At 31.4% G+C, this 12,667-nt stretch overlaps 2 protein-coding genes across 2 annotated transcripts; one reads left to right on the forward strand and one right to left on the reverse strand.

The window, feature by feature from the left end:
• Positions 1–4,534: 4,534 nt before the first annotated feature.
• On the reverse strand, positions 4,535–6,500 carry LOC119662547. Its single transcript, XM_038072187.1, has 3 exons — positions 6,267–6,500; positions 4,786–6,199; positions 4,535–4,721 (listed from the first exon to the last, which is right to left on the reverse strand). Exons 1-2 carry the CDS (start codon positions 6,304–6,306, stop codon positions 4,827–4,829), a joined length of 1,413 nt encoding a protein of 470 aa, XP_037928115.1. The 5' UTR covers positions 6,307–6,500; the 3' UTR covers positions 4,535–4,721; positions 4,786–4,826.
• Positions 6,501–10,001: 3,501 nt separating this feature from the next.
• LOC119662472 lies at positions 10,002–11,955 on the forward strand. The gene is made up of 3 exons (XM_038072095.1): positions 10,002–10,164; positions 11,238–11,542; positions 11,615–11,955. The coding sequence occupies exons 1-2, from the start codon at positions 10,045–10,047 to the stop codon at positions 11,484–11,486; spliced, it is 369 nt and encodes a 122-aa protein (XP_037928023.1). The 5' UTR covers positions 10,002–10,044; the 3' UTR covers positions 11,487–11,542; positions 11,615–11,955.
• Positions 11,956–12,667: the final 712 nt, after the last annotated feature.

Raw genomic sequence — 12,667 nt, forward strand, 5'->3', positions numbered from 1 at the left:
GTTGGGTGAAAGATAAAAAGATATTTTATAGCTGCCGGGAAATTATTTTGAAGAAGATTTGTAGATACACACTTTTTCTCTGATTTTTCACTTTTTTCTCTACTTTTCTGGTAAAGTCAAGCTACCTAACGATTTGTTTGTTGCAAAATTTCAAAAGCAAGTTTTGACAGATCCTACTTAAGAGATGTTGATTTGAATTGCTTCGTTTAAAACAGTGTACACAAGCCGTTTTAATTTGATCTGAATTAAAAAGAAAATAAAATAAACTAAAATAAAAAAGTGCCCTACTAAAAACAACTACAATAACAACAACAATGGTAACTTTAGTAATTCGGTAAAACCGAAATTAAAATTACCAATAAAATTTGCCTCACATAGATGTGATTTCTATATCCTTGTTACAAACGAAATGACTTTAATTTTATGGAATGAAGTTATAAAAATATTTGAATACACTCAGGAAATATAAATAGATAAATTTGTTCAGTTTGACCAATTGGAAACAAGAAGAAGAAGAAACGATTTTGTTCAAAGTGCGGTGAAATGGAGTGTTGATAGTGTGAAAGGCGCTCTAGGTCAATTAAAATAGATTAAAAACAAATGGAAAACACACTTATTTTTAAGATTAAAGTAACTTTTGAATGCATATTAGATGCAATTTATAAACACAAGGAAACTATAAAATAAACTATAAAAAATCAACTAAAAAAAAAGGTTATATATATTTGGTACCGGGCATATCAGTAAAATTAGTGAATGGTAAAAACACGTTTGATTGCAGAAGTTTGATGCAGGGCATGACCAATCACCTCAAAATCCTTGTGGCATTACAAACAGTACTTACCTAATAGTCTGTTATTATTCAGCAATTCGCTGTGGGTTATACGTTAGGATATTAAAAGTATACCATACAGAAATATTAGATGATACATACCATCTTCATCGGTTTTTAAAACATTTGACACATTACTTTACTACGCCATGCGGACACCACCTGAATGCAAGTGAGTCTTTCGAAACCAGATGATCCTGGTAAAGTACCTTACTTGATCGCACAACGAGCATCAAAGTAAGTGCGCGTATTAATGTGAACACGAACATCTACGTTTGAAGATATGTAAATATTGCCTCTGTAATGCCCTTAGAATTGTCATAAGAATGCAAACTACTATGGCCACAACTACTATATCCAATGGAGCATTTAGACTAGTATTTAGACTAGTTGTTATTAGTTGCCGATAACTGTTTCAGTCAGTATTTTTGATCTGAAGAATATATTTTTCCATAATTGCACAAAAGGTCCTTGTGGGTAATGATTGTCGGCTCATAGTCAGATGTCAAAATTGGAGTTACAAGTATTTGTTTGGTTACATACCACCCTTACAATTGCAATATCAATAAGGGCAGGTATTTTTCTTCTATCCATTGGGCGGAATGTGGGCTCACCTGTTGGGATTGAGTAAATTAATTGATTCGAAAAGTTATGACCGTTTCAAGTTGTTTAGAGATACTAGGCGGGAACCCCATTTTAAGTGTTTGGTATTAATATCTTCTCCTACTAGAAACCAAGATCCCAGCAACTGAAAAAATGATACGTAGGTACTGTGTCGTGGCGCACTTTAGAGGGATGAGAAAGTTATGTCGCCTACTTTTTGCCTACTTTTGTCATTCATGCAATATGGTTTTATTTCATAATGTTTTGTCGATTTCCTTATGAGGACCGTTGAGCCATCATTCGCTGTACCATTAAGATGCATTGTGTGATAAAGTTTGCTATTGGCGTTCCATATGCTGGTTAGTAAATTGGTCATTACTATGATTTGATGCATCATTTTTTCAACAGCATTGTCATCTCACGGTATTCTCCTACAAAAATATTTGACTTAATCCATAATGCTCACTGCTTGCACGTTTTGGGTGAGGTGGTTCGAATATTACAGTAGTATACAACAATTTGTTAATCGGTTAAGTATTCTTATTGTCCAGGTTTGGAGCAAGTTCGACAATGAACATGAGAAAAGGTTTCTTCAAATAAAGACAAAAATCGTTTTAATATTGCACCTAGTACAAATAACAAAAAAAAATACTAATAAGTACTAATAAGGTACTAATAAGCAATTTATTTGATTTGAATATTTAGTGTTAAAAAAATGAAGCTATTTTGCTACTCGCTGTCCATTAAGTCTGCCACTGTTTTCCTTTTTAGCCGTCAAGGTATTGCAACCACCTGGAGAAAATTTCATCAATATCGCCAAATTTTTCAATATAACCCCAAAGCTTCGCTCGATTTCTGGTTTGTAAGTGTAGAATTCTTTATTTTTGAGCTCTAACTGCTTTACATTGCTTACGTAAGAGTCAGATATAAAAGGTTGAACCCTTACTTGACTTGGACTTTGCACTTTCAAATTGAATTGATCAGGTGCATGTTCATTTAGTACACATGTATTAGAGGCTTGATGCAATGTACCTTATTAATGAATATTGGTAAAGGTTTTAGTATTTTTGATGATTTGCGTATCGGTTAAGTTGGACTGGTCCATTTGACCAGTATGAGTCTAGCTTGATTTGCTTCTAGCTTGCTTGATTTTTACTTCGACTGTCACGTTGACGTTTACGATGTCAGCGACTGAATAGATTTGGCATTTCTTTCACTGAATATGACCTTTAAATTGCAACCGCTTGATCAGGGATTAACTCAAAATTTAAAGAGTAACTATCGCAAGAGAATCGTAAAGGAAACACTAAAGCATACAGAAGCAAAACAAAAGTGGAATATAATCCTTATGGATTGCATAAATCATGTCACAAAAGCTGCAGATATAAATCTAAGTAGTCGAATGATAGGGCACTGCTTTCAAAAAGCTGGATTTGGCCAATTTTCCTCATGAGACAAACAGGACGATATTTCTTCAGTTTTGAATAACATTGATGAAGACTGCAAATTGATAGAACAGAATTATGAAGATTTGTTTAAAGTTAATAAAATAATTTCCAATGTTACTGTTAACGATTATATTGAGCTTGATAGTGAAATTTGTACATCAAGCTTTCCAATTCTAAGCGCAACGGAGAGTGATGATGAGGCTTCGGTGGATGAAATTGTTCATCAGCTTTCCAAGAATTAAGTAAAAAATTTTATTTAAAATTCTGAAATTTTATTTGCAAACAAATGAACTACAACTAATGCTCACTGTAAGACTTGGAATAAATTGGAATCTCTTTTTGCTGAAAATAAGAAAAAAAAATTGAAAACCCAAACCCTAAGTTCTGAATACTTTACCCCACTATAACTTGTGCCGTATTTGGTTTCAAATAAATAAATAAATATCTGCAAATATAATTCTAGTTTCTTTCAAAAATAAAAAAAATATAAAAAACTTCTCCAACTCGAAGTCTCCATAAGTCAACTCCATGCCTTTGCAAAATGGTACTTCGAGTTATGGAAGTTTGACAGTATATATAATAAAATATTATGTTTCTTTATAAAATATTACCTGCATATCTGAAGGGAAGCTATTGTATGTAGATACTTCAGATTTCGTAGCAAAATAGGATCACAGTTTTCATCACGATTCATCAACGAATTATGGTTAAACCATTTGAAGTAAACGTGTCAGAATTTAGGATTAGGTACATGAAGATTCGACCCAGCGAAAACCGAGAAACCCTAAATACTTTCAGTACTCGTGTTTGTTTTATATATCAAAGGGTAAAACTAATTTCCTTAGAGTGTCTATCATAAGTGAAATCATATATAGGCTTCATATTACTTCGTACTTCAAGGGTAAGGATAAGTAAGTGTTTCATGAATTTCCAAATTTTAGTGAAGAACATTAATGGAAAATTAAAAATTGTTTATAGATTTATTTAGTTTTTCATTGAATTATTAAATTCTATTAAATTTATTTTTTCCCTCGAATATTCAACGTTATTTTTTTTGAGTATTAATTTTTATGACCGCCGCGGCGCTGAGTTGAGCACACTTAAAAGAAATTTGATGACATCTTTGTTTAATATTGTTTTTCCCTTTATATTGAATTTTTATTGCACTTTCCTTAATTTTGAATTTTATATTTCTTTTCGCAATTTTTATGACATCCGAAAAATCCTGCTTTCTCAAATATTGATTTCCGTTTTTATATTCGCAACAACTAAGTCATTTCCTATTTGATGACTGTTATGACTTTGTCAGGATTTTTGCTCCTTCCACATAAAAGCAATTTCAAATTGGATTCATCCTCGAATCGAATCGAATCGATGACCAGAAAAGGCAACGAACTAATATCTGAAATAGGAGTAGGGAAATACTCCTATTTTGCACATTAAACTATACTAAGGAGGAAGTTTTTATTTAGCACAATAACTTTAAATAAATATGATTATTTCATTACTATTTTTATTGAGTCTCTTTAAATTGCAATTAATAATCAAAATTTAATAAATAATTGAATAATTGATCATTAACTTTTAAATTAAATGTTGAACAATTTAATTAATTAATTTAATTAATACTTTTTCATAATGCAATATTTTTTGTTAAATTTGTTAAAATGTTGTTTGAAAAACAAAAGTTTCCTTCATTTCTTTTTTGAGTATTTATGTATCAGAGAGGACAGACTTTAGCCTAGAGGTCAACGTATTGTTCCTAAAGGATTTTTATATAATGTTACAATGTTACTGATTAAGATATGTTCTGGGTTGTGTCTGCCTCTAAGAGGAACCTATGTAGAAAATATAGTAAATATTAAAATTTGCAAATTTCAAAACATTTACGATTGAACTTACCAATTGTTATTAACTTTTGGCTATTGTTTGTTTTTTATTGATTATTGTTGATTTTTGTTCTGCTCCTGGGCAACATTTGCAGTGATTTTCAAAGAGCCCGGCAAGTTTCTTCCTGCATGACTTTTTGGCAAGTTAACGCTTAAACAGGGATTAGAATCAATTGCTGCAAGTCCTTGCACTGCATCCGCATCATTTGGTGGACTGCCTGCTGGAAGCTGACAATCAGATTGAGTTTCAGTAATAATCTTAACTGATTGCAATTTTCCTTCAGCTGGGTTAACATTCACACCAGTATTTGGAGTAGCAGCTTTATTTTGAACATTCCCACCTGCTTCTGCATTCATAGCAACAATACCAATTGCCTTCAGGGACGCACTTATATCAGCAATACGACTTAGAGCAGCAGCTGCGCTAGTGCCGGGCTTAGCAAAATCATCGACAACAGTGTTTGCGTGAGTGTTAGTGAATTGGTTTGCGGAGCTGCAATAGATCATGTCACCGTTGTTATATTCAGTTTCAGTCTGCAAGTGAACATCTCTATAGTTAGCACGTCTAGTTCCAGCAGACATTGCAGATTCTTGAGAATCATTCCTCTCTTCAATGTTTTCGATTCCCACTAATTGGCAGTACTTATTGAATGCATTTGAAGCTTTCTTTTGTGCAGCAAACATTGCCTCAAGTTCACTCACTGCATTCATTATTACTTCCTGAATTTTTTCGTATGGATTCGAGATTTCACCTTGCGCGTCTTCTGATGAACCATTATCCGGAATTTGTTTCGGTTGTTCAGCTCCTTCTTCAGAAGGAGTCTTACTAGCATTAAGTAAACCTGCAGACTCTGGTGGTATGGCTATTGAACTGGACGAAGCATTTTCAGCTAAATTTTTCAATGGAATAATTTCGCCTATCATATTGGATACCACTTGTGCCCCTTTAACTAACTTCAAAAACAGTTCACGCAATTTATCAACTATTGACGTTTCTAGTTTGGCATCGCTTGGATTTTGGATCATGCTACCTTCACCTGCTGGTAAGTTATCAATTGGGACTTGGTTTACTAGATTCTGAATGGGAATTGCATTGATTGATGAAAGCAGCATTTTGTAGGAAGCAGCACATGTTGACTCTTCCATTTTATCTACTGCTTCAAAATTGGCGGTATATTTTCTAGAGAAGTTTTCTACAGTGGATTGTATCATTTTGCGCAATAGTTTAATAATTTTTTCCAATTGTCCTTTTGCAAGCAAGAAGTAGTTGTCTAAACTATTAGCAGCAGTAGTGGTAATACCCTCGGCCGTGCCGCCACCTGCAGCTTCATACTCTAATAGCAATTGAGTGAACGACTTAATAACTTTTTGTAAATTCTGCATTAGTGCCTGCATATCATATTTCATTCTATAAATTGCAATGTGCACTACCAGGGAAAATTATGCATTTTTATCATAACCTTAAATGTTTCTATATATAACTATATTTCTTACCTGGGAGTTTTTGAGCAGCGCCAAAAAAAGGAACCTCCATTTTGTTTAAAGTAGTACTGATTTAAATACAATACTAGATGAACTACTAAATTACCAAGACAGTACTTTAGTTGAAAGTAGCAAACAGAAATTTCAGAAATATCACAGACGCACTTGTCAAAGTCCAGTGTTGCCAACAACACTTTTCTATAATACACTTTATTGTGGGGAGCAGATATATGCGTAACAAATTTATTCAGTTTTTATTTTCTTTGTTAAAAATTGTGTCAAAACTAAATGAAAACTATTTATTATACATGTAAGATTTATTCAGTATTTTTAGAAATTGAAAAAACTAAGCAGAGTTGATACTCATTTTTCACTGAAATACTGTAAAGTAAGAAAAGATACCAAGCGTAACAGTTGATTGCGTCAAAAACTTTGATCGTGGCTGGCGATTTTGAGCTCAAAACCAGTTCCCAAAGCTTGCTTTCTCATTTGAGAATAGCCACAACCAAAGCTTGACTTTTATTAAAAGTTAGCTTCAGTTAACATCTTTTTCGGAACATAGCGCTAAGAAATGATATATCTGTTACCGATATGGTATTTATTCGTAGGATGTATACCGAAACTCATACCAAGGAAAACGTAAACAGACTCAAAACGTGGCCAAATACGAAGCTAGCAAAAACACAAAAACAACTGCCAAAATGAAAATCCGAAACGATGATATGAACGCTTAGGTACATTTGGAAACTGACTTAAGTAAAGTTCGATAGTGTAAGCTTCAAATGTAAACGTAGTACTATGCAGAGAGTTAAATCTTAATAGCAATTTCGTACTTCTACTACTATTTTGATCCTTTTTTTTGCACCTAGAAGGCGTTAATTTTATGTGGTTATCTAAATGCATACATCAATATAGGTATACCTATTTACTCCAAAAAGCCACAAATTTATTTACTTCTGATAGAGCAACACTGTTTTATGAACATGACGTGGCACAAAAAGTTTCGTTGACAGTTTGTCTCTTTTACTCATTCTCAATTTGTTCGTTTACATTTGAAACAACAACAGTTTCACATGACCACGTGACCCTGGCAGTCTGGTGACGAGTTAGCAACATCATGGGGAACAGGATTGTTATTTCAAAAAAAATTTGACAAATTTATCTAATTGTTAAAATTAGATAAGCTAGTAAATTAGTTACTGAAAAAGTAACATAACATTTGTTCAATTTTTTGTTATTTTTAAGAAAATCTTGGAAAGATATATTACGTGCATTCAAATACATCCAACAGATAATGAAATAAGCTTTCATTAACAGTAGAGAATATAAATTTAGAGTGGTGGTTCATTTTAAAAGCTTACTTCAGAACAAAAAAAGGAATATACGCAATGCATTAGCTACTAATCCACCCACTCCCTTCAAAATAAAGTTCTATCAAAGGGAGTATGAGCCATTAAAGAAAGTATAAAGCGTTTGGGTTGAAAATTTGGCTGATAATGTCGACGAAAGCAAGCTTCGTGAGATTTTTCAACCAAAATTTGCAACTTTCGTGCATACTAAGATCATTTATAATGTCTTTGGAAACAGCAAACATTATGGATTCTTAGCCTTTACCTATAAAGAAGACCAAATAGCTTGTTTGGCTCAAAAAGATATATACGAGTATGCTAGTCATGGACAAAGGCCGACATAAATTCGCAGCGTTCTTACAGAGTTGCCATACCACACACAATAATTGCAATTTTCTACATTTTTTAAATTCTTTCTAATTTTCAAATTCTTGTAAACTTATTTAAAATAATTAAAAACTGATTTCTTTTTTTTTTCTTTTTTTTTCCTTATTAAAATAAATATACTACAAAAAATGAATATATATGCAGCAGATGTTTTTTATAAAAGAGTCTTAACTATAATGCAAATAAGCAGGGGTAGAAAGTTATTTATAATAAATTTCTGTCTATGTAGGTGGTGTTAAATAATATTTTATAATATCCCTGCGTCACAATAAATGAAAAGTTTAAGTATATTCGAATTCAAATATTCCAGTCAAATTCTGTGAACGCCACCAGTCACCACATACCATGATCACTCAAAATATTTGAGATCCAATCAGTAACATATATGATGCAGGATCCATGCCTAATTACTGCATGCAACATCAAGTCATTCCGGTTGTTTAAGAAATATCAATTTACCATGAAATCATGGTAAAGTAACTTAATTATCGGTGTGAATACAAGGCATATAAATTACACGGCACCGACTGAATATTAACAAGTAACAGCATATGGGTTTGTGCGTGAGCTGAGCAAAGGGCTGAAGAGATGATGGTACATATGTGGGTAAGTAATGTAACAAACTTACTCTATTGATATATCTGCCTAAGAAATCTGTAAACAACACATTTTGAATATCATGACTGCAATGTTTTATCTTTCAGCCACAAATTATTCGGTCCCCCCGGACGTGTAAGCAGTGGTATTCGCTGCCCAATGTTTACCCCAAAATTTCAATTATGATTTTTCCGTTGGTGAGCTCAATCGTTTTTATAGATATGTCATTATAAGGTGACCTTACGAAAGTACACTTAAACACGATGATAATCATTTACAATACTAAAAATTTGACTGGCTCTGGGACATACATAAAGTGTACTTTGGTTAAGTAGTAAATGGCGCAATAAATCCCATTGTATACTATTTATTGACAGTGCTAATATATCGCCGCAAGCTATTCGTAGATCCTACGAATATTCCGCTGGAAATTACTCGCATTAATATATTTCTATTGTTCCTTTTAAATATACACACACAGGCGCATTAGGATCACTCGTAGGAATGAATTTCTCGCATTATTCTAACATATCATAAAGAATTTTTTCAGTAGTGAAATATGGTTAACTTCTCGTATAATTAATAATATGATGTTATGTATATCACCAAAATAACCAAATTGTCGACTGGAAAGAAGAAGATTTTTACTGTTACTAATAAGCGAAAAACAAAACAATCCGGGATAGTTAGTTAGGTGAAATCAACCTTGACGAATTCGCAGCGAATATTTCTCTAGCAATTATTAATCGATTAAATCGCTGGGACCTAATTGCACTAGGCTGGACATGATGAGTTTTTTTCATTGTTTGCAGAGAATATCAAAAGGGTCCCTCTTTTTGTTTTAGCACGGTAAATTCTCACACTTTAGATTCTGAGTCAGCAGTCAGTTAAATGGACATAAGTGGAAGACCAACAAAAATTGGGTTAAGCGATAACCATATTTCATGTACTCAAAATGCTCCGTATATATGCACGCTTGGATCCAATGAATAATTATTTACTGAAATCGAAACTAATTTTGAGTTCAAAGATGAATTGTTCTAAGTATTGAATTGCTCCAGGTTTTACCTATTACTGTATTACTTTTTCTACGAAATTTCGATTTTTGTGAATACATATTTACGAAAATCAAGGGAAAGTGTGTTTGTTTTGGTAAGGCTGCTATATAGGACTGACTAATAGTCAACGAATAATATGTAGCAAAATATTCGCAGGGTCAGCGAATCGTTTAATTGCATTTAGTTTTCAAAGTTGATTTCAATATACGACAATAGTAGTCTTTGTAAGTGAAAGAATTTTAAAAACGAACAAAATTTTATTCTAAGTAGTCTTTGATATCTTGAAAAAATTACATGTTATTCAATTGAACATAATTTTTATTATTAAAAAATTTGATTGAAATAGATGACAAAAATTTTTTCCCGAGAAATTAAGAAATTTTTAGTGTACATCTAACAATGGATCACCAAGATGAGAACGTCATCTGTTGGGGGGAGATAGTTATGTTTATCTTATCTGAAAGAAATTACTATCTTACTGAGGAGGAAATTGTAAGGGAATGTGCCGATTTATTAGCAGTAAGTATTAACTACTTTTTACTTCTTGATTTCTCAAATATTATTGCCAAAATCTTGTAGCCCCAAATAATCTTAGTAAAACAAAATAAAATTAAAGATTCTTTATACGAACCTTAACTAAAATTATGAAATCATCGCTAAGTCCTAGGGTTGTTGAGTATCAGTTCAATAAGTGACTTAATAAGTTCCGTAAAGCACATCATTTTAAAACTTGCTTCACCATTTCGCGTCAAATCAACTGACCCAGTATTTTAGATCGGTTGATATCTGTAAATTGTATCTAACCAACAAAAGTTTCGTCTTTAATCTGCTGTCACTACTTTTTAAAGCATGTTCTACTGACAAGTTCATCAGGTACTTTTTGTGTTTTCTTTTTTTTTTTTGTCAATTTCTTAACTAAATTTCTTAACTAATTTCTTAAATAGTTTATAACACAACTATAGGTATAAGCGTCCATCTAAGATAGGACGATATATGTTCCTTAAAATGTTTCAATGTTGCTATAGTCGATGAAAAGTACTCGGAAGCATGAAGAATCCATATTTTACACATAGGTACATAGGTGCATAGGCTTCAACGGGCAGATGAAGTGTCTTTTACATAACGTCGCTTGGAGAAAAAGGTGTAAAGTGCATAAAAAATTTTTAATTTTTTGACGTTACTGAAATCTGAAATGTAGTTATTGCACTTCTAGTTCTTCTTCATATAAAAAAAAAGTACTAAAGCATATTTTTTTAAGAGCATTTTTGATCGTTTATTTTGACTTTGTGAATTAAAATTAGCACTTTCTACTTAAAGCCGACGATGTGCAGTTCTGTACTTTTAGATAATCGTTTCGATGAAAATTGGAATCACATCATAGCATATATCGTTTTGTTATAAGTAAAATAGACAGCACTGATACAGACTATTAAACAGTATACAATGCTATCGTTCATTAGGTTTTACCTAACAGTTTTTCAGTTATTATACGAAATCATTTGATTTCAGAATTAGTTGTTTGTTACGACTTTCAAAACGAATATGTCAAAGAAAATCTATTTACTATATTTTCTAAATTTTCTTACAAATAGAAATGTGTGAATGAAGTGCTTGATAAAGTTAGAGAGGCTGTGTCCACCGGTATCCAGCTAGGATACATTAAAATGAAAAACTTGGATATGAATCCTTGCTGCAGTAAAGATGCTTTAATGCCGTCCTACACAATCATGGACTTTGACGAAAAAAACATTCAATTCAAGCTCTATGAAAATGAAGAAATTGGAAGCGATGAACTGGATTCAGATATTTTTGAATGCAGTTCTAGTGGCAGTCTGGAGTAACAAGTGGTACCCTGCTAAGAACATGATTCCTTTTAAAAAAGTTCGACAATTTTTAGGTAAGTTTATATAAAATTTTTTTTTTAAAAAATTACAACTGCAATTAACAATAAATCATTTATGATTTATAGGGTGGACTATATAAACTGTTTCTAAAAATAATAACCAAGAGGGATATATGAACATACATGTGTTTATACATTTTCATGCATTTATAATATTTTCTAGTTATATAATTTTACTGGATTTTATGCCTCGCAACCACTATTGAAATCATGTTCATTCGTTTTAATAATCTGTTGGTGCTTGAGGGAACTGATCATCAGTAATCAAATACTAATATTGTTAATTGTAATGAACTCAAGAAGAAATCTTCATATTGTGTCAATATGAAACACCTATAACTGAATTTTTACTCCAACCACAATAAAAAGTATCTGTTGGCAGTTTCTGCTAATATGACATGTCTATATTTCGGTACTATTTATCTGGAATATAATTTATTATGCAATATGTAATATATGTCTATTGCAAACATATTTTTAAGCTCTTAAATAAAATCTCTTTTTACTAATATAATCTTTTATATAACATAATCTTAATTTCACGTCTTTGTCGAAGGGTTAAAACAGCTAAAAGTACTTAAATTTCATAAAAATAAAATTTTATTAGAATTTTATCAAATGTCGGTATATATAGTAAATATTTTCTCAAATTTCTATTTCTATCTATTTCTATTTTATTACTAATATATTTCTATTTTAATTCTTTTCTATTTCTATTCTATTTCTATTATATTTCTATTCTATTCTTATTCTATTTTTATTCTATTTTTATTCTATTTCTATTCTATTTATACTGTATTTCTATTCTATTTTTATTCTATTTTTATTCTATTTCTATTCTATTTCTATTCTATTTCTATTTTATTTCTATTCTATTTCTATTCTATTTCTATTCTATTTCTATTCTATTTCTATTCTATTTATATTCTATTTCTGTTCTATTTCTATTCTATTTCTATTCTATTTCTATTATATTTCTATTCTATTTCTATTCTATTTCTATTCTATTTCTATTCTATTTCTATTCCATTTCTATTCTATTTCTATTCTATTTCTATTCTATTTCTATTCCATTTCTATTCTATTTCTATTCTATTTCTGTTTTATTTCTATTCTATT

Source organism: Teleopsis dalmanni, chromosome X, assembly GCF_002237135.1.
Source record: "Teleopsis dalmanni isolate 2A chromosome X, ASM223713v2, whole genome shotgun sequence".
Lineage (NCBI taxonomy): Eukaryota > Metazoa > Arthropoda > Insecta > Diptera > Diopsidae > Teleopsis > Teleopsis dalmanni.

Excerpts from the sequence above, each read along its gene's own strand:
- LOC119662547 (XM_038072187.1), bottom strand. The coding sequence starts at position 6,306 with ATGGAGGTTCCTTTTTTTGGCGCTGCTCAAAAACTCCCAG. Across the intron at positions 6,200-6,266 it reads CGCTGCTCAAAAACTCCCAG|TGCACATTGCAATTTATAGA; the intron begins GTAAGAAATATA and ends TTTCCCTGGTAG.
- LOC119662472 (XM_038072095.1), top strand. The coding sequence starts at position 10,045 with ATGGATCACCAAGATGAGAACGTCATCTGTTGGGGGGAGATAGTTATG. Across the intron at positions 10,165-11,237 it reads AATGTGCCGATTTATTAGCA|AAATGTGTGAATGAAGTGCT; the intron begins GTAAGTATTAAC and ends TCTTACAAATAG.